The sequence below is a fragment of the Rissa tridactyla genome, chromosome 7, assembly GCF_028500815.1.
Source record: "Rissa tridactyla isolate bRisTri1 chromosome 7, bRisTri1.patW.cur.20221130, whole genome shotgun sequence".
Taxonomy (NCBI): Eukaryota; Metazoa; Chordata; class Aves; order Charadriiformes; family Laridae; genus Rissa; species Rissa tridactyla.
In genome coordinates, this window is record NC_071472.1 from 32652355 (window position 1) to 32673928 (window position 21574).

Consider the following 21574-nt stretch of genomic DNA (forward strand, 5'->3'; position numbering starts at 1 on the left):
TATCACCTTTAATAGCCTGTTTCCAGTTAGTGGATTATAATGAAAGAGGATTTATGGATTTGTGTGTTTATTTCTGACACTTTTCCTGGGGGGTATTTTTTGAGACTGAGTTGTAGAATTCTTGTGTTAAATTCTGATGAAATAGTAAGAATTTAAACTATGCAAGGTTTTGCTCTTGTCTCTTTTCAGGTTTGAGGTGCTGAGCTTTCTTATGCTGTGCTACAATTCTGCTATCGTCTATATGCCTGCCTCTTCTTACCAATCACTTTGTAGGATGGGTTCCAGGTGAGACACTTGCCTTTGAAATAGTCTTGCAGGTTGCAGGGTTCATCTAGACTCCTAAATATTCATCCAGCAAAAAAAGAATTAATTTACCTGTTGTGTTTAATAACTTAATATGTGTAAATCTTGGTCAGTCCTGCAACTTAATTGGAAATTTGAAGCTGTGCTTTCATACAGAGAAAACACATGGATTACTTTACTACTGCATGGGCTTTTGTTCTAGTTATGCAACTTTCTGTTATTTGGAAAGGGGGAAAAAAAAAAGGCGATTTTTTGGTAAAATTAGTTGAAGCTACTCAGACTGATTTGCATTTTTTGGATTTACTTGTCTTTCAGACATTTTTTGCTATGGTCAGCTTAAAAATCCTGTGAGGAATACCACCGGTTTCCTCTACTTCCACATATTAATGTCTGTCTTCTGAGGATGGTTTATATGAAGTGTTTGCACACTGTTCTGGGTTTTAGTGGTTCGTGTGGGTTTTTCTTTGCTTTTGGTGTTTGTTTTTTTCTTTTTTTTTTTCTTTTCGCTTCCTTTCTTTTTTTTTTTTCTCCTGAGAATAACATCCCACTTTCTGGAGAATTCACTACTGTGATTTCCCAAACTCTTATACATGGCCTTTATATAACCTTCTACTTCAGTAGTCTTGGAAGTATCTGGTTGGCAAAGATCCCTGCTTTTTGTTCTGAAAAATCTCAAGTGTATCTGATATTCTCACATGCCTGTTTTTACCAGCATTTTTGTCTCAAATGAGATAAATTCTCTTTCCTGCTACCCCAAAACAGAGGACCTCTTTAAATGTTTTTTGATTTAGCTTGTTTGCTTCAGCACAATACTGCCACAAAAGAAAAGCATTACATGCAATTCAGTTATGTAGGAAGAAGGATCAGACTAGCTTCCAGCAACATATATTATGTAGTGGCACACACATGCAGTTAAGGTTATAGCCTGTTTTCTTTCCCATGGTTTCCAATGGGAACAGGGTTAATACTTGGTATGCTTCCCTCATCTTCATTTGGCTGTGCTAAATTTGCCAAATATGTTGAATTTTCCTGCATTTGAAAATTAGATCTGTGGGTAGAGAAGAGACAACGTTTTATAGGTTAGGGATTTTTTTTTGTTGTTTTTGAAACAATGCAGCAGTTATTATCTGTTAGTGGCCATGTGTTGCTTCCATGATGAAGATTCAGATATGAAAGTTATGAATAAATTATTCTGTTTTTTACGGAGACTCAATGCGATGCAGTATATGGGAAGGCAGGCCCTTTCTCAAGGGTCAGAAGTATTTTTTTTTAGAAGGCAGCTGAGAGGAATTCTCAAGAATACAGTATCTACGTTATTCACCTTTAGGTAAAAGGTGATTGCGTGCTGTCCTCATGTGTTAGGAGATGACAGGTTTCTCTTCTATACCACTGAAGTGTTTCCTTTAAAGAAAGTTGGTTTTGGTTACTGAATTTTGTGGAGAATCTTCTACTTAGTGGCTGTCAGTAGAGAACATCTTGCCATCCTCATTCTTTAGAAGCTGGTTATGATTTGAAGAAAACAGATGGCTATATGAGAATAACACTGGATTATCAGCAAGTCACATCTCAAGGCAGTGTTGTAAAACTGCTTTTATGGTTGGGAGAGAAACATAATGTTCTGTGTTGTGTACTTATATTTTGAAAAATAAATTTTGAAAATCAACTAAAATCTCTGTATTGTAAAGACATTTGTAGTCCTTGTGGGGTTAACATTTTGTTATAATGGTGGGGTTTTTTTTTCAGGCTGTGTGTGAGTGGATTTCCACGGCAGCATGAGAAACGCTGGAAAGAGCACTGTGGTAGAGTGGTGTTAGACCCTGACTTCATGGTGCAGCTGCTCACAGGTGTCTATTACGCCATGTAAGTGGATGGCTTTTTTCTGTAAAGAGAAAAGTCTGGTTTTACGTGAAGTAAAATACAAATGCTAGTTGTTTTATGATTGGAAAAAAAAAGTTAAACTGATAACAGAAGTTTATAACTTGATTAGTGTATTTCCCATTACTTGCTTGCTCAGCCATGATAATTTGAAAATATCTTTATCAGCATTGAATTAGGTGATGAAGGGCCAGATAGTAGGTGCTGAAGAGAGCTAGGCTTCTGGTTTCATCTTTTCCCAAGTTTCCACTACCACCAAATACCTCTGTTCTCAAGCATAATGAGCTTGGATGCCAAGATAACCTGATGAAATGCAGACCTCTTGAATATCAGTAGCTTCTGAGGTAGCAAAAACCCATTTCTGATGGAAATTCAGTTCTGCTAAGTAGTGTTAACCGTTACATCTTGACCCCATTTTTTTTATTGTTTTAACTTTGTCCTGATTATGGCATCAACTTTGTCCTGATTATGGCATCAACTTTGTCTTGCTTGGAGGTGACAGGGAGCGGCTTTTTTGTTATATTGACAAGATTAATAATAAAGTCCTTTGTCTATACTTTTAAAAGAAGTGAAGGGGCTGTGGTGTACATGCAGCTGATGAACTTTCTATATAAGTAAAGAAGTGAAGAGTTGGATTTGGGCAAAAAAAAGACAAGATTGAGTTCATAAGATATGAAAGATAAATATCTTTCTTTACTTTTTAGATATAATGGTCAGTGGGATCTTGGCCAGGAGGTATTGGAGGACATAATTTACAGAGCACAGCTTGAACTCTACTCGCAGCCTCTGCTGGTAAGAAATAATCCATTGCAATTTATGGGCTTGGTTAAGAGGAATATGGATGTGTTTCTCAAGTGGACTGGTAATTAAAGCGTTTGTGGCTACTTACTGTGCTCCCAAATGCAAGTGGCTGTTAACAGCTGATGTTTTCAACATAGCTATTTATACCGTGCTTTTTCTGCTTGAGTATTAAGCTAGGGTGCTGGGATCTCCGAGGATTCACTGATGCTGACAGCTAGGATTTTCTAATGTTTTACAGGTGGATCAAAATGTTTGTTGTTTTGGCATGAGCTACTCATGAGTGAATCAAAGAAGCTAAACCGAATGGTTATATGTCATAAGACATTTGTTGCAAAAAGGGTGCTTTTCTTTGCTTCTAGACCATCATTGGGGTTTAGAATATGCTGCGTGGTTAAACTAATAATACAGTAGAAAAGGCGACAACAGGACAGAGTTTAAAGAGCTTCATCTCCAAAGTCAATGTCAGATTTTGATTGATCAAAGTCACACAGGTCTTAATCTTTACCTTCTTTAGAGGAATAGCAATAGAATGGAGTTGTTCTGATTGTTTGGCTTTTTCAGTTTCCGCTATACTTGCTGTTCTGATTGTAAGAAGAGAGAAATGAAATGGGGAAAGTGGTGAAACTGGGCTGGATGCAGGTGGATGTTATTGGAAAGGACGAGGAAGTTGACAGAGAAAAAAGTAATGGAAGGATTTTATTTTTTGTCAGATGTAGGAATGAGGATCAACATAAGAGGGAAAATTAAGGAGAATAAAGTAAAGACCAACGTCTCAGTTTCTGCATCAGAATTATGGTTAGAAGCCGTTAGTGCTCCTCTGAACTAACAGCAATAAAATTTCACTACTTTTTACGTAACTGAGAAAGAAGTGGATTGGGAAAAATCTTTTTATGTAGCAATCTGAGATCCCTCACTTCTGCAATAAATTATGTAAAATTATTCTCTCGATGAATTAATATTGGCTGTAAAATACATCTACAGGCTTTCTGACAGTGATTCATTTTAATGCTTGGTATCCATTGAATTATTGTAATAGTTGGTTCCTTTTGGAAATGACTCATTGCACCATCAGATTGAAAGTTTGAAATTAAATATTGAACCTGCTGAATTGGGCCACCCTGTCAAAAACTATTACATTTAAAAAGTGTGTAGGAGGATCTGGAACCTAATTCAATTGATGATATGACAATTTTCAGTCCGGATTGTTAATTTTTAATCAGTTTAGCCTTAGAGATTACTTCTAATTGTAAGAATCTTCTGGAACATCTTTGTTTTTTTCCCAAAGCTACTTTTACCTCTCCATCCCATTGTCTGTGTTGGTGACATCACATCACCAGTTTTTCCCCCTTCCCCAGTTGTCAGGTTTTTCATGTATATGCGTGCAGGCACATCTGTGGAGTTTTCTTAATACTCTGATCATTGTCTTGCTTCCTATCTTGTTTTATTGCAATTTTTAAAAAGCAGTTTTAAGAAGTTCTCAGTTTTGTAAAAAGATGACCTGCATGTCCTCGGCCTCATGCCGTGTATTCAAGCGATTTGACTTTTTTCAAAGGTTGGAGTCCTTTCATCTCATTGCATTCTCCAGGAGATGTGTATAATCTAGCAGCATGATAAAATTTTGTATTTTAAACTTAAAACTAGTGGCACCAAGTAAAATATCACCTGTGCAGCATCCCAGGTAAGTTTCAAGTTCAGCCTCTGCCTAGGATTTCCTAACAGCAGGAAATTTTGAAGTCCATTTAATACTCAGGCAACCCCCCACGTTAGGATTATTTTTAGATCTCTGTACTCAAGCTATTTGCATAATTATGAGAATACTGTCAGTCATCATTACAGTGAGAAACATCACGGTCCCTGTGTTTGGGTATGTCTCTTGGAGATACATTTTTGACAATATAGTAGATCCATAGAAACACAGAATCATAGAATGGTTGAGGTTGTAAGGGACCTTAAAGATCATCTAGTTCCAACCCCCCTGCCATGGGCAGGGACATCTCCCACTAGACCAGGCTGCTCAAAGCCTCATCGAGCCTGGTCTTGAACACCTCCAGGGATGGGGCATCCACAACTTCTCTGGGTAACCTGTTCTAGTGTCTCACCACCCTCATAATGAAAAATTTCTTTCTGATATCCAATCTAAATCTACGCTCTTTCAGTTTAAAACCGTTACCCCTCATCTTATCACTATATGCCCTCATAAAGAGTCGCTCCCCGTCTTTCCTGTAGGCCCCCTTCAGATACTGGAAGGCCACTGTAAGGTCTCCCTGGAGCCTTCTCTTCTCCAGGCTGAACAACCCCAACTCTCTCAGCCTGTCCTCACAGGAGAGGTGCTCCAGCCCTCTGATCATCTTCGTGGCCCTCCTCTCGACCTGCTCCAACAGGTCCACATCCTGCTTGTGTTGAGAGCTCCAGAGCTGGATGCAGTACTCCAGGTGGGGTCTCACCAGAGCAAAGTAGAGGGGGAGAATCGCCTCCCTTGACGTGCTGGCCACGCTTCTTTTGATGCAGCTTCTTTTGATACGGTTGGCTTTCTTGGCTGTGAGCACACATTGCCAGCTCATGTTGAGCTTCTCATCCACCAGCATCCCCAAGCCCTTCCCCTCAGGGCTGCTCTCAAGCCATTCTCTGCCCAGCCTGTATTTGTGCTTGGGATTGCCAATGCAATGCTATTATTTAAATGGGTTTATATTGCCTGTGGACTTAAACACACCTCCCACACACTCTCCCCGCCCCCCCAAAAAACCCCCATGCTGAAATAGCTGTAACATAGAAGCAGTCGTCTTTCACTGTTACCCAGAGACTACACTGGAAAGGGCAAGTAGTAATGCGAAGGAAAGGATTTCTGGGAAAAGTATCTCTTAACAAATACTGGGTATTGGTTTCATAGTCATGAAAACTGGGAGTTTCTGCAGAGGGGGAAACAAATCACCAAGACTCAGTATTACTGGCAAGATAGCCTGGACATGGGGAGTAGCTCAGTTCCAGTCAGTCAGTCTCTTCCGCTGAACATGAGTGCTGTGCTTGTTTCAGATGGAAATCCCTGTCTTCAGTGCAGAGATGCACACGCTTTCTTAGCCTGGTACAGGAGAAGTATGGATCAGCAAGTCCCTATTGTGACAGCACCTTTATCCAGTGTATTTTATTGATGTACTTAAATGCTTCTTTTTGGATGTTCTTTTTTTTTTTTTTTTTAGAGCTCCTTTCTGGTAGGCAGGAGTGGTTGTCTGGCCTGAAACCAGCCTTCCTTTGTCATTGATAGTTGCAGACTTGGCTAGTCAAGTCTGAATTGTGCTGTTTCTTTGTTTTCCTGCCCTTCAATGCTGGATTAGACATAGTGAGCAAGTTTTTTTGCACCCTGAAGGATCGCAGTTTTGTCTCTTTTTTTTCTGTCAAAGAGAAGGGCTGTGACTCCATTCAAACTGGTTGTTTCAAGTGTTTCAAAGTTTTACTATTGCATTGATTGTCATTTATTTAATCTCCATATGGTTCTCCTCAGCTCCCAGAAGTACAATTTGTGCTGTTAGAAAGGGTTATTAAAAGAGAGAAATAGGAGAATTTTGGGGAGAAATTGGGAGAAATAAATGGGAGAAAATTCAGCTGTATTTTTGGGAATAGATTTGTGATGAGCTTTTCAATGTAGTTATCAACTGTGAATCTTGGGGTTGGGGCCATGCATCTGCTTGGGATCTGGTATAATTAACAATTCCTGGTGTTTTCCTTTCTGTTTCCAGCAAGAGATCTAATAGTGCCATTGGTGCAGTCAAGGACAGTAGTAGTACAGCATTTTACTTTTATCTTAGGTTGCAAATGCCATGAAAAATTCACTGCCCTTTGATGCTCCTGATGCATCGCAAGAAGGCCAGAAGGTACTGAAAGTAGAAGTTACTCCGACAGTGCCGAGGATTTCTCGGACTGCTATTACAACAGCTTCTATCCGTCGTCATCGCTGGAGGAGAGAAGGTGAGCTTTCTCTGCCAAGAGCAAATACTGTAGTGTACTGTATTCATCATCATCACTGTAATCTGGCTTCTGAGTTTGAATGTTTGCAGAACAATGGTTGGGGTTTTTTTTGTTTGTTTGTTTTTGAAAAGTTATATTCCATAACAATGTATAGTATTTTACATCTTCAGAGCACTGCATGAACATGAACATTTGAGGTGTTTGTTTTGTTTTTGATTTGGTGATAACCTATGAGGTAGGTGAGAAAATGGAGAAGCTGGAAAACGTTCAATAAGACTTCTATTTTTCTCTGTGTAACACAGCATAAAATTGTAGGGATAGAGTTTGGCTTAGAATTTGAGTCCTCCTTTAATCCACACTAAAACTCAACTGCCTGCCATCATAAATAGTTCAGCGAATGAATGGTATTATCCAGACCTTGATAGGGTTTCAGCTACCTCTAAAGCTACTGAAGGCAGTGAGAGAGCAAAAAACAATGCTCGCTCATATGGCCAAATTTAGAGAGGGGCCATGTCATAAAATAGCTTTGGTTAGCTTAGAATTTGTCCTTATTTCTCCTCAGTGAGTACTCATGTCGTATGGAAGTGTGCTTGACTGTATGAAGAAAAAAATAAATATGTAGCAATATTTACCTTGATATGATGACATCTTCAGTGTAGGTGTAGCAAAAAGCTTGCTTTTAAATCACTTTCTCATACTTATAAAGCTGTGTTGCTGTATGTATAAAATATTGTTTAAAAAAACCTGCATAAATGGCTGAAGGTGAAAAGTAGAATAACCTAAAAATAAACTGAGAGCAAAGTACTCTGAAAACAAGGACTACATATTTTCCTGTGGTACTCTTTTTTTTTTTTTTTTTTTTCTCCCCCCCCCCCCCCCCCCCCCCACCCTCTTTCTGTATCATGTGCCAAAGGATTTGATGATCTCTGGTCTTCAGCTGAATCAGGATGTCCAGGACAACAAGTAGCTGTCTTCTGTTTTCAGGACTCTGGATCATGTTTGTCTTCACCATAGTTGCCATTATATTCATTTGCTGGTCTCTGGTTTACAGTATAGCCCACCTGTCCCTTTCTGTGGATGTTCTCACAACTTCTAACTAAGCATGGGTAGTGTTTTGTGTTTGTTCCATGTCCACATAAATTTTCTATTTTCCCTGCCTGGGTTGGAATGCCAAGAAAGGAATAGAAAAGCACTAAAATGTTATATGTTGAATCCCAGATGGCTTTGACTTCTCAAACGAGGCTGACTCAAGCATACCTGGCTCACCGATCCAACACGGCTCCACAGACCTAGGGATCAAACGTGAGCAAGAGGGGGAGGTGCTGATGCGCAGGACCCCTGAGCATGGCTTCCCGGAGCCCACCCTGGCAGCAGCCACAACAGAGGGTAGGACAGAGATGAGGAGGCAGAAGTCAGTGAGGCAGTTGCTGGAGGAGGATCCTGGCTCCCTATCCCCAAGCAGAACTTCTTTCCATTCTAGTGTGTGTTTCCGCTATCCCAGGGTGTATTAGCTTCTCTTTGCAATACACGCATCCCCTATATACCTAACATCAGGTCAGGTACTACCTTTTGTTATCACATGGGCTGGCCTGGGGCTTGCATCTGTGTGGTGAAAGACTGCTTGGCATGGCAAAAAAAAGAAAAAAAGGCAAAAAACCCCTAAACCCAGGGGTAATAGCCAAGAGCTTTGGGATTGCTTGGAAACTTTCTATTACTGAGCATGTTTAATCTAATATTCAGAAGGAAAAAATGCACCAGTTGAACATGAATCTAGTCCTGAAAAATAGACAGTACAGAGTATAAATGGATTTGGCTATGACTTAGTTACAATAGTGTCTTGCTAGTCTGCAGTTTTTAAATTTCCAAGAACAAAGTTTCCTGTTCCCATTAAAAGTCAAGCCTATCGAAGACAGATGATGTTTTTATTTGCTAGTCATCTTTTAATTGAAAACTCATACACGTACAGCTTATTTACATGAATGAGCTGGCTGCTCTAAAGACGAGTACCCAAAAAGTGCTTGTGTTTTCAAGAAGAAACCAGGTTGTCATGTTTCTAAAAACTTTAGAAACAATTACTGATTTCTTAATCATGCTGTCCACACAAGTGCTGTAGGACTTCATATGTCTGCTCTGCAGCCAAGAATAGCACATAGAGTAGCTGGTAGAAATTTATTTTGCTTAAGTTCATCTATTAATTTTCTCATCTTTACTCCATAAAAGACATGATTTTGAGTACTGTATTTAATCATGATTTCTCCTCAGAGAGGAGAATTAATTTCTTGTAAATGTAGCTAAATATATTTTCAAATGTTCTCCTATCTTAAGTCATCTTTTCTATCTGAACATTCCTTTGGTATTTCTAGCCTCTGTAAGCATGTCAGTTGATCATAAATGAGATTTATTTGCACACTTGGATATGAACTACATAGGTTTTGGAATTTGTTCTTCTGGAAACAATAATCTGGAGACTTAATGTAGTGTTGTCACGGGATCCATACCCTTAATCATAGTTGCTATCAAACGATAATTAAGACATCATGCTTCTGTAGAAGGTAGCCGCATAAAAATGTTTAGTGCGGGTTTATCTACTTGTTGGTGCATAGTGAATTTGAGCATGCTCAGTAAATGAGTCCTGTCTTCTCCTAAATTCACTTCTTCAGTTGGTCTTACTCCATTTTACTAAACTTTGCATGTGCATGACCTGAAGGATATGGAGAAGTCCTCAGCTGCAGAGAACCTTCTAGGAGAGACGGGAAGTGGGAAAGAAGTTGGTAAAGATACGGCCTTCTAGTCTTAGTTTGTTTTAAGACATCTATATAGTTTGGCATGTTCTTGGATAAGGCATCTTTCTACATGCTTTACTTCAATAGAAGTGGGTTGAATATCCTTCACTTCTCTAACATTAGCAATGTATAATTACATGCTTGGGCGACCTGACTTCTGCCAGTTCATAGCATCTGGGAGAAGGCCAAGGAATGGAATTTGGCTTGATTATCAGTATAGAATTTTGTGTGTATATATAGTGGTCTATTATTTTACTGATGCTGATTTCACAAAAAGTTTCAGCTAGCAAATTCCCTCTCATAGATATCATTTTAATATTAAACAACATAATGAGAGACTGATCATTTCTAGTGACTTTTCAGCCTTCAGGTATGGGAAGGATAAACAGAATGAAAGTCACTTTAAAAAGCTTTATATAAAACCCCTTCTTCAGATCAATGTTTTGACCTAATAAATAGAAAAAAACAGAAGATTTCAAGAATGACTTGATAACGCCTTACAAGGTATTCCACTTCAGAGTGGTAGCAGCTGTGGTTGTGTGCAGTATTTTGCGTCAGTGTATGCTGTATCTACATCTACAGGATCAACTATGTACAGAAATAAAAACCAAAGTCTTTGGGGACAGACTTATTCTAATAAGGAACAGTGAGAGTCCTGAATACACACTGTACTGCAATTGATAGTTTTTTGTCAGGTTGCACTGTCTCTTTCTCTTCTGGCCTTACAGTAGAAGAATGCTTGGGAGGACTAGGTTTTTAGTTCTTGTTTTCAGTTGTCTTACTGATCTATTGCGGCGGGAGGAGAAAAGAAAACTTCATTACTTCATTCTGGTTTTTCCCCCCAGACTCAAAACATTTTTGATTGTTTCTGAGGGCAGTTTTTAGACGAAAAATAACATGTATTGGGAAAAGAATATGTGTTTGCTGAATTACTTCAGCCCCACTGGGAACTTTTGTAGGTATATGGATCTGACTGGACAGAAATTCTCTTGCATGTTGTCTTCTCTATCTTCTTCATTTTTGAGCACTGCTGAGCTGCTTGGGCCTCTGTATAGTTGCAGCATCCAAAAACTTGCAACAACCCCTCTCAGTCTTGTCTTTAAATTCTCTGGATAAAATGCCACTTTTTCAGTGTGACTCTTCTCCTTCACTGTCCCTGAATAGGAATGTCTGTTTTGGTTACATTACTCAGCAATGTTTTAATGTAAACTTTGAGGACAACTAATGTTTTTGTAATAATAAAAATCTTAGCATCATTGTCTGGAGATGCCTTCTTACAAGTTACGCATCTTTCGTTTGAATAAGAAGGGCTCGAGAGGGGACTTCATCTGCTGCTATTGCTGCTTGTAACCAAACATGCTTTCATTCAGCTTTGCATGATTATATAAAGAAACTTAAATGTTGATTTATTGAAAAAGTGCTCTTGCTTACAGTATGTTCCAGTTATGTCATTTTTTATTATCACCTTTGATTATGTGTGGGAAGGTTGGGGTGGGGGGAATGGAGATGTGCTGGATTGTGAATAAAATATATCACTGTCTAATGTATGAAAATACACTTACATCTTAATGAGAAGATGAAGGTTTAGTTTGACCAAAAAGGGTGGGCAGGGGGAGGGGAAAGTATTCTATTTTAAATATGGTTACAGGAAGTTAAAGCAAGCAATGCACCCTTCATTTTTATAATAGCCCTTGAAACTTAAGAAGCTTCTTTTTCTAAGGCTAAAGTCTTTGCCAAGGAAGGGAGACTGCAGTAACATGAGCTATATTACCTTTCTGCTTCTGGGAGGCTAATGAGTCAAACAGAACTATGTAAAACTGCAGAATAATCTCACATTGCATTGTTCTGAGAGAGGCCCAAGAATGGTCTGTTTGGAGATGGCTAAACATCTTTTGTAAGCTGATACATGGTAATTCCAAGGCAAAGTTTTCTGAAAATAAGAGGCAAGTTTAAAACAGAATAATAAAACCTCCCTGCAGTTTTCTTTTGCTTTAGGCTCCAGAAATGTGAAGTTGGATCGGGCTATATTCCTGCTACACAGAGGCAGCAACAACACTGAAAGCTTCGTGTCTGTTCTACTTGCCATAATGTAAAATGTTCCTTAGTGCTCTGCTAACAATCGGCATGAAAGGATGAGCTTCTACTCAAATATTAGAGTCTCTCAGATCCTTGCCACCACTCTTCCCCCATTCCACAAAAGAGATGTAAGCATGTTTACTTGGAGGCAAGCTGGGTTGAACAGAAGCTGCCAGTAGAGCAGTACAGTGGCTTGAGCTGAGACAGATCCATAGGCTTTGCAGATTCCTCACAAATAATCAGGATCCACAGCTTTTATAAAGAAAAGCAAAATTCTTACAGCATGAATGTCTCCTTTTTTGCTTACCTGGTTAAACTTTATGGCTTTTTCACATTGAAATGAGATACATGGAGCAAACTCAAGCTCCATTTTCAGTTTTGAAATTTAAATGCTGTTTTCTACTGAAACAATAACTCTTCTTTTGAGTACTTGGAGCTTAGAAAAAGGACTGGAATAAGATTTTAAAAAAAAAAAGAAAAGTCTTTGTGTGCAGCCCTAATCATATTATAGGCCTGAAAACAGGGATTTAAGAAAGAAGCTTGTCGGGCTTTTTTTTTTTTTTGGAGATTCCAGTCAAAAGCATGGTGCCTCTTCTGCAACATGGAGTGTTTCAGAGGTTAAATTTCTCTTAACACAAGGGTTGGGTTTTTCTCTGAAAAATCTAGATGCTGAGATAAAAGCAAATATGGTGGAAGGACCTAGATAGGTCCCTGCTGGAAATGCAGGGAGGATTGAGCTCTGGAGGAGAGAGAACTAGGAATTAGGTTAATCTCCAAAAGAAAGTATAGTCACATTACTTGGAGTGCTAGCTATGCGAAACAAGTACCTTCTACCTCTGTTGGAGCATTGTGACTGCTGGCCTAGGAAACAACCTAATTCTGAAGCTTACTGAGCACTTGCCAGAGCTTACTCTGACTGGAAGAGATCCTAAACATGCTTAGATCTTGCCTCAAAATAGGATAAAAATAGTCTGAAAAAAAATGGTCTGAAAGAGTTTTTTTTTTATTTGGTTTGTTTGTTTTTTTTTAACCACGCCAGTATCTGCAGGCAGAACTAAAACAAATTAACCAAATGGGGCCTAATTCTTGTTTATAGACAAAGTTTGGAAGATATTCTAAATGATAAAAGTGATGAAGAGGAAAGGCAAATCAAGTTCAGGGAGTACTTATTGTTAGATACTGTTATTCTGCTAAATATGACAGGAAGATTATTGGCTGAGAATCAGAAATTTTAAAGCAGGTGAAAACCAGGTGGATTAGCAAATGAGGTTTGTTTTGACATGCTGTGTGCATCTTTGTCTTCATGCAACTTGAATGCTTGCTGTGTGTTCTGATTGGTTTGGGATTTTTTTGGTTATTTCTTTTTTCTTAATAGATACTGAAGGTGTAAATGGAAGAGAAGAATCTGTGAATCTTAATGATGCTGATGAAGGATTTTCATCAGGAGCTTCCCTCAGCAGCCAGCCAGTTGGGACCAAACCTCAATCATCTGTATCCCAGAAGGGCAGCTTAAGAAAAACAGCAAGTGGGCGTTCTGCTAAGGATAAAGAAACCTCTTCTGCAGCAAAATCCAATGAGAGCCCTCGAGATTCAGTAGCTCGGAAGCAGTACATGCACCAATCCACTGACCTTGGTGCAGATATAATTGAGATGACACCTACTAAGAAACACCTCAGCCTGCCTGCTGGGCAGGTGGTGCCAAAAGCCAACAGTTTGAGCCTGATCAGGACCGCCAGTGCTTCCTCCAGTAAATCGTTTGACTATGTGAATGGCAGTCAAGCAGGCTCCGGTGTTGGATCTGGTACAGATGGTGTTACAAATCTAGCAGCTGGCAACACCAATCGGTTTTCAACTATCAGCCTACAGGAGGACCGGCTAGGCCAAGCTGGGGAAGGTAAAGATCTCCTTCCCCCAGGAGCTCCCCTAACCAAGCAGTCTCGATCTCCAAGTTTCAATATGCAGCTGATATCCCAGGTGTAACTTTGACTCCCTTCCTTAGGACTCCCTCTTTCCCCTTAATCCCCAGGCAAGTTCATCCTTAGGCAAAACGTGAACCATCATCCCGCAGTGTGAAAATACTGACTGTTGTGATCTTGTTTGATTTGGTTTAGCTATCATACTGTATTACTGAAACAGCAATAATTCTTCCCTCACCTTCGTTCCCCCCCCAACCCCCTCCCCTTGTAAACATGGTTGTGAAGCAGTATATAATGTACTGTATGCCTTTTTCCATGCCTTCCTTTCTCCTTGGGTGATGTGCAATCCATCGTAGGCTGATCAGTCCCATTTCAACACTGTGAGACTGGAGACACCGGCAGAAATGGTGAATGTGATCCCTATGAGATGATGCTTTGGCTTTGTTAAGAAATAGAAACGGGTTTGTTTTCTCGGTCTACAGTACTGCAAAGACTACTGGATCATGACTTTTCTTTCTCAGAACCAGGAGTGCCTCAGAGATTCTAGTGTGACTTTGGACCTCTCTGAGTCTGTGCAATCAATTCTGGGGAGGGTATTGTCATTGCTGCTCCTGGCTGCCTACAGCACTTTTTTCATTAAAACGAGGGTAGTTTTTTCTTGCCTGCCCCCAGTCTCTCATCCCAGAAGCTTTTGATGTTCAGCAACTGAGACATGCATATTAACAAGTTGTTTTCCCTCAAAGAGAGGATTCTAAGTAGATAATGTAGGTTACAATGCACTTCTAATGGCGTTGTAGCCATATGTAGTGTTACATGTCTTCCCCTCCAGGACACAGGGTCATTCTGCATACAGACTAAAATTTACACATCGTGCTGTTAAAGCAATTGGTTTGTAAGTGGGAGGGAACAGTGCTTTCCCAGGAGCTCATAGATAGCTCTGCTCCATTTTTGTTGTTGTTATTCTTGTGAGGTGCTGATCACTGAATTGAAAGGTGTATTTGGGTAAAGAGTATTTCTCAGGCTGCTTTCTATGGTATCAAGGCTGTTTGACACCCCCGCTCCTCTCAGCTGCTTTCTCAGTGTCTCTGAATTCAATCATGGAGTCATTTGAAGAATCCTGCAGTCCAGACAGACTCTTAAGGGGCTGTCTCAGGGATAGAGAAAATAGTTTGCTAGAAACACTGAAGCTTCAATGTGAAATGCTTTTCTAGAAATGCCATTCGTGCAAAGGGGTACTGACAGTCCTTTTTTCCCCAGAAGGATCACACCTCATTGCCTTGGTATTTATAATCTGTTGAGTTTTTTTAACTCTTATTTTAGTGGATTGGCCCTGCTCTAGAAAATTCAGAACTCATGCTATTGAGCCAAGCCTTGAATGTATATGACTGGTATGTGGGCACTGGCTGGTACTTATGCTAAGGAACACTGCTTAGAAGCACATTTCTGGTTACATGGGAGAATGGTTGTCATTCTCTCTCCATCTCTTTTTATCTCTTTTTGGATTGCTAGAGACAAAAGGGGAAAGCTCATCCTCTATGCTGAAGTAATGTATGATATCCTGGAAGTTTACAAATTGTAAACCCACAGGAAAGAGTTACGATCTTTATGTGGGCACTTTGGTTTCACTGTCACTGTGAAGGATAAACATAAGCAGTTATAAATAGCAGGCTATCTTTGAATGATAGTCTTCAAGAAAACCAGGATGATGACACGGTGTTGCATTGCTCGTAGTTGGTTTTGGTTTTGTGGGTTGGTTTTTTTTGCTCTTGAATCTCATTATTTCAAATAGAACTTTTTTTTTTTCAAATTTACATTAAAATTCATTTAAATATTTGAAGGTTTTTTTGTGGTTTGACAAGTGACTTAGGTAGTCTCTTCTTCATATCTTACGTTCATAAAGTGAATTAAACAGCATCTGGACTGATACAGAAATTCAATCAAAGAATAAATGGAATCATCAGAAAGAAGACCATAAGAGTTTCTAAATTGAAGTTAATCTTTCAGGACCACCAGTCAAACACAGATGGAATGAAGGGAAAGTTGAGGTTAAGATATGAGGCATTTTCTGCAAAAATGTCAAAAGATGTATATGGTTAAACTCTTTATTTTATGAAGTTTTACTAGTGGAGACAATTGATAAGTCGTGGCTGAAAGTACAAAGTTTATATTTTGTAGAGACCATGACAAAGGAAAATCTGTTAAAGAGCCATCACTGAATTGAAAAGGACCAAATGATGTGCTTAAATCTTTGGGAAAGAAAAGGCCGGGAGTGTCAGCTAATTTTTTAAGAATTACTTTATTTTAGTATTTTAAAAAGTAGAGTTGTTCACTGGCACGATTCTCTACTTTCTGTGTTTGCCATTATAGTCCAGAAGTTTTAGGATGCTTAAATTGGCATCAGGCCAAATTTCACGGCCCTTTTTTTGGTTTGGTTTGTTTTTTTTTAAATATTCTTACCTGTGGTGTCCCACACTATTAAACTATTTCAGGGAAGTGCGACAGCTCAGTGACTTCAGATAGATAGGGAAGTCAAATGTACCTGCATAAGTTTGAATTGGTTAAAACTTTAGTCAAACTACCTTTTAAGATATTTTTACAGTTCTCATTTTGATGATGTGCCTTTTGTTATTGTTTCATCCATTGTATTTTGGTTTATTCTTGTATATATATATACCTGCCCCATATAAGGCTTTTTAAAGAGGTCAAATTTATCCCTGTAAAACAAAAAATGTAACTTTTTTTGCTCTGTGCTGATGTGGTACACCTATAACTTCTCAAAATTACCCCTTTAGTGCAATGTTTCAGTTGTGGGAGCTTGTTTTGTTGTTTTTCAGACAAGTACTGTTCAACATCTGTTTTACAAAATGAGTCATCACTAATATCTACAAACCAGCTGTAATAACAGGCTTTGCCAGTGGTGTGTATCATGTTTATCATTAATGCTTCTAGATGTGTCTCAAACTATGCCAAGGTGCTTTAAGATCATAGTGAAACTTTATACACTGCAGTTCAGTACACTTCCAAGTACTGTGGTAGAAATAAAATTAGAAGTGTCTGGGATATGAGTTGAGGGAATAATTGCCATCTTTCTGATTATATATGCTAAGTACTAAACAAAGTACAAAACATACTTAAAATTTTCTGATGCCTGTGACAAATATTTAAACTTAAATCTCTTTATCCTGAGCTCACTCTGCTGTGTCTTCTTTTAGAACATTTGGTACTTGACGTGAGGCACTAGATTTAGATTTCTGCAGTATTTCAGCGCAACTACAGCATTATAAAAGAAGGTAAAAAAGCAGAACACTACTATTTTTCCCAATGTATGTGTACATGCGTGCACATACATGTAATTCTTAGGTGAGCAAGTGTGGGTACTATATTTTGATGTATATATACAAGTAAGTAGGGATAAATGAATTATTCCTTGATACAATATTTACCACATCACAATATGCTGCCATTTTGCAACTCATTTTTGTTGGGCTTGATAATTTTAAGAAAATACAAAAAGTTAGGATTGTTAACTGCAGCTTGATTATGCTTTTCAGGGGTTTATTTTGAGCAGCTTTTTGGTTGAATGATGAGCCACTTTTTCATCCTGCAGGCAACAAAGTGATGAAGTAAAAATACCTATTAAAACAAAAGTTGCAAGATGACAGTTTAAATTGCTGTATTATCCTTTTAGTTTTCATTTGGAGACTTTGTATGCCACTGTCCATTTTAATGCATATTTCTTTGAATACCCTTTCTGACGTGAATTTGGAAAAGTTTTTTTAAGTATAATTCATTCTGTAATGCTGAACATCATGTTGCAGCCAGTAAGCATTAGATCTAGTATTTGTAGTTTGCAAGTGTGTTGGTCTTAAATACAACATTTCCAACATACTCCTGCTAGCTTTAACATAATTAAAATTATCTGGTTTAACATCAAAATAGTGAGAAAAAAATGTTTTCTGACAAAGTATTTATTTGCACTACTTATGAATACTGGAGTTTACTGGGACAGGGTTTTTTCTCACCATGTGAGGTTTACTTGTGTGTGGGTAGGTACATACATTTGTCACGTGTTGACAATCAATTGCCTCAACTGTGTGTATACTGTATGTAAATATGAACATATTTTTCAAGATTAAGGGGGAAACCTGCATCTTAATGGTGGTAAAGCTACTCTGTAGTAAGGTGACCCCAGCTCTAATCCCTTTTTGTCTCCAGATACTATGTACTTTGATTTACTTCTTTAATGAAGATTATTAGTGTTCTTGGAAAACTTTAGCTCCAGGGAAATTTTCCTCAATATTTAATGTATAACATGTTCAGAGAATTATATTTTGAAAAATTAATTTTGGAATAGATAATTCTATGCTATGGCTGTATTTTAACCTAAGAGTTTAAATTTGTCCTATTTTTATCATGAACCAATGGCTATCTCTTTTAAGTGTTCAGCATTTTGACTTCGGTCACAAACCAGAAATTTTTGTTTATCTTGGCTTACAAATTTAAACTAATTTGAAGACTAAGTGAGAACGAAGAATAACTTTTTGAGTAAAATCATTAAAATCAAGCAGTACAGACCTAGGTACTGTACTCATGATCCTGGAGGAGGTGTGGAAAATATAATAGAACGTGTTTGAATGAAATACATGTACTGCACACAAAACAAAAATATGTTTCTGATGTTAGTAAATCTAATAATCTCATCCTTAAATTCTGCAATTCTTTCACTGCCAAAGATATTGCTACCTTGGCATGTTTAATATAGCATTAAAGCCATTAGATAGGTTTCATTTGTGACAACCATTTACATCATAGCAATACTTTGCATCAGAAGAGTAAACATGCCCCTTTTATTTATTTAAATTTCTTGTTTAGGGTAATTGCAGGGCTAAAGTTGCAAAATATCCCTCCTTTCCAAGCATGGTAAGCAAAGAAGCCAGATGCTCTGTACTTGCATTGTATTCTTGGTTGCATTGTATTCTTGTTTTATATCAAATTGTTCAATATTTCATATTCTTCAGTATTTTAAATGCTGTTTTGTTTCTATATGGGCCTTAATCTCTCTTGATTATTTTTTAGTTTGTTTTCCCACTGGCCCTTGGATAAACTTTGCTGTGGAAAGCTTTTCTGTAGGTGATTCAGGGTAACGGGTCGTGACACGGATGTTGTGTTAGTGTATACATGTATCAGTCTATCAAAATTTGAATGTCATGACGAGCTGAAGAGCCAAAATACTCACCTGCCTCTTACACAGTGGTGGAAGAGGATGGAGAACTGTGAGCAACTTGGTTTGTCAGTAGTTCCTGAAAGGAAACAGTAAGTGGATTTTGCAAGACTGATACGTATGAGGCTTTCCACATAGTCATTATGAAATTTTATTTAAAATAAAACAAATCTTGGAACAAGATTTCAAAATATAACAGCTAGCCATTTCAGATAAGTTTGGCAAGTGTCAGGGCCTGTGACATTAAAAGTTCAGAAGCAAGCTGTAGAAGTCTAAGGGTACCTTACAGCTTCCAGAAATGGCTTTACTAAAAATCTGTCCCATGTTGTCTGTCTGTATTTGAGATTTAATGAAAAAAATTCAGGTTTTGATTAGATTATTTTATTTATTTTTCTTTAGGCTACCCACCTCCCCTAGGTTTTTTTTGTGTTTTTTTTTTTTCCTGTGTTCATCAGATTTTACCAAAGGTGGTATCTGAGGGACCAAATGAATTTAAAATGGGTCCATAAATTATCCTGCCTGTTATAAAGGATTACTAAGCTATTCCTGTGAGGAGCTGTTGATGGGAACAGATGTGTAGTAAAACTTTGTGTCTGTACAGTAAAATCTTGCCCTACATTTTAGCTTGTGCATGATGAGCAAAGTGATGAGATCAAGTTTTATTAACCAATTACTTGGTTGTGAGCTCACAGTGTTTCACAGTTGGTGAGATGTATGCAATTTAGAGTGGACTATCTGCATTCTGATAGAACTCTCTAAAGCAATTTGAATTTTGATGCTTGAAAAGGTGATTAATCACTCACTAAAATGTGGAATAGAATTCACACAGGTTTTTGGTTTTAGAGGGTAAAATGATCAGGAAAGATTTCTGTTTAGGAGTATCTCTTAGCAAAGTGACTCTATCATGCTTTGTCATGGAAACTTCCTTACAAAGTGGTAGTGGATCCTGTGTGTTTGAGTCCTCATTCTCCCCAGAACTGATCACAAAACAGAAAAAGTAGTATGAATGAAACAACCTTTTTACTTTTTGTTCTAAAATAAGCAGGACTTGGGAGTGACAGAAGTACTGGCTATTGACACTGCTCTTTCTGTTCAGGCAGTTATTATTGTTGTGCTAGACTTCCATGTTATTAGTTTATGAAAAATGCAAGTAGTAAAAACTTTGTGGCTTCAAGTATACAGTAGGTGTGTGTTAACAACCTCTCAGGATAAAACAACTTGTCCAAGTATTAATAGATTCCTAGTACTGGGGTGTGTCTCTGTGTTTTTGTGTGCTAGTGTTCAATGATTACTTTGAAACAAGACTTCTTACTGTTTTCTTGCAGATAGTGAATACTTTTGGGATGGATATTACTAGCTGGTTGTTTATGGGAAAATACCATATGATTGAATAAAATTGAGTCATTTAACATTTTTTCCATATCGAAGATTCCAGGAAAAAGCTAATAAAGATTTTTAATAATTAAATCAGATACTCTTAATACAGTTTAGATTTATTATGGTAGCTTTTATTTGCTATAAAAAAACCCCAACAACTAAATTGAGGTACTCCATGCTGCATTTTTTAAATTTGTAATTCCTGTACTTTACAATGAATCTTTTGATCTGTTTTTGTCCTTCTAAGAATACAGGATATGCTGTCAATTTTACTAGCAAAAAGAAACATTCTGCAAGGGTTAAAAGGTTATTTTCTTACTTTTTTCTGTCATACCAAGTTTGTTTCTCTGAACTAAGGTTTCTGAGGATTTTTACTACTTTAGCATTATGTAATCTTATCTCTGTCACAGAAGGAGCATAAGCAGCGAGTAGCCCACTTCTTGTGGACACACAGCTTACAGGCGAGGGGACGCGGCGTGGTGGTGTGTCCCCTCTTCACCAGGACAGCCCCGGCCTGCTGGGACCGACCCCAGACGGTCAGGATTCGGTTCTGGTGAAGGACTAAACCAAACGGGTTTATACTAACCACGACCTCTGCTGTAGGATGTCCTTTAACCTGGGACCAGGGAAAAAAAATCTTCATTCTTAGACCTGAAGATGGCACGTATTGAAGATCATGTTATTGGTGCATGTAAGCCATTATCTTAACTGTCTTACTGAGCTGGTTAATGCTGTTGACTGTTGTTGAAATGTGAAATGTAGTTACTATTGACCTTTGTAAATACCTGCCAGAGATGAAATATAATTATTTTAAATCATTGTAAATAGAGATGTATAAAACTCGACACAATCTGCAATGCAGAAAATATATATATATAAATATATAAAGATGTTAAATAAATATTGTGCTGTTTCTGAACAGAAATTAATACTCTGTGAATTGTTTGTTTGGTTTTTTTAAACTTTGATTTATGTCGCCGGGGTTGCATACCGCAGGGCACACCTGCGGGCCTTCACAGCGCGGGCACACACGGACACGCGGGAGGCGGCAGCAGCCGCCGCGGGCTGCGCGTGCGAGGTCACCGCGCCGGGGAGGAGCGTTCCCTGCAGCCGCTGTCTTCCGGGTGTTTCTCTGAAGAAGCCGGGGCCGTTCCCGCCTGGCTCTCACGGCGGCTTCCCGTCGCCACGGCAACCCCGGGCGCCCGCCCCGCGGGGGCGCGCTTCGCCGGCAGCGGAAGTCCCGCCCTTTCGCCGCTCCCGCC

The 21574-nt window shown here is 38.5% G+C and overlaps 1 protein-coding gene across 14 annotated transcripts in view; it reads left to right on the forward strand.

Moving 5' to 3' along the window:
- Window positions 1-21235, forward strand: part of HYCC2 (hyccin PI4KA lipid kinase complex subunit 2) — a 56719-nt gene extending 35484 nt beyond the window's left edge. For 12 of the 14 annotated variants that reach the window (XM_054208318.1, XM_054208322.1, XM_054208316.1 and 9 more), the window contains 6 exons: window positions 190-285; window positions 2047-2163; window positions 2883-2970; window positions 6780-6939; window positions 8158-8325; window positions 13174-21235. In XM_054208318.1, the coding sequence (XP_054064293.1) occupies window positions 190-285; window positions 2047-2163; window positions 2883-2970; window positions 6780-6939; window positions 8158-8325; window positions 13174-13778 (1234 nt within the window). In that variant the 3' untranslated portion in view covers window positions 13779-21235. The remainder of the gene's footprint in view (window positions 1-189; window positions 286-2046; window positions 2164-2882; window positions 2971-6779; window positions 6940-8157; window positions 8326-13173) is intronic. The other 2 variants (XM_054208326.1, XM_054208327.1) reach the window with 2 other exon arrangements.
- The last annotated feature ends 339 nt before the right edge of the window (window positions 21236-21574 follow it).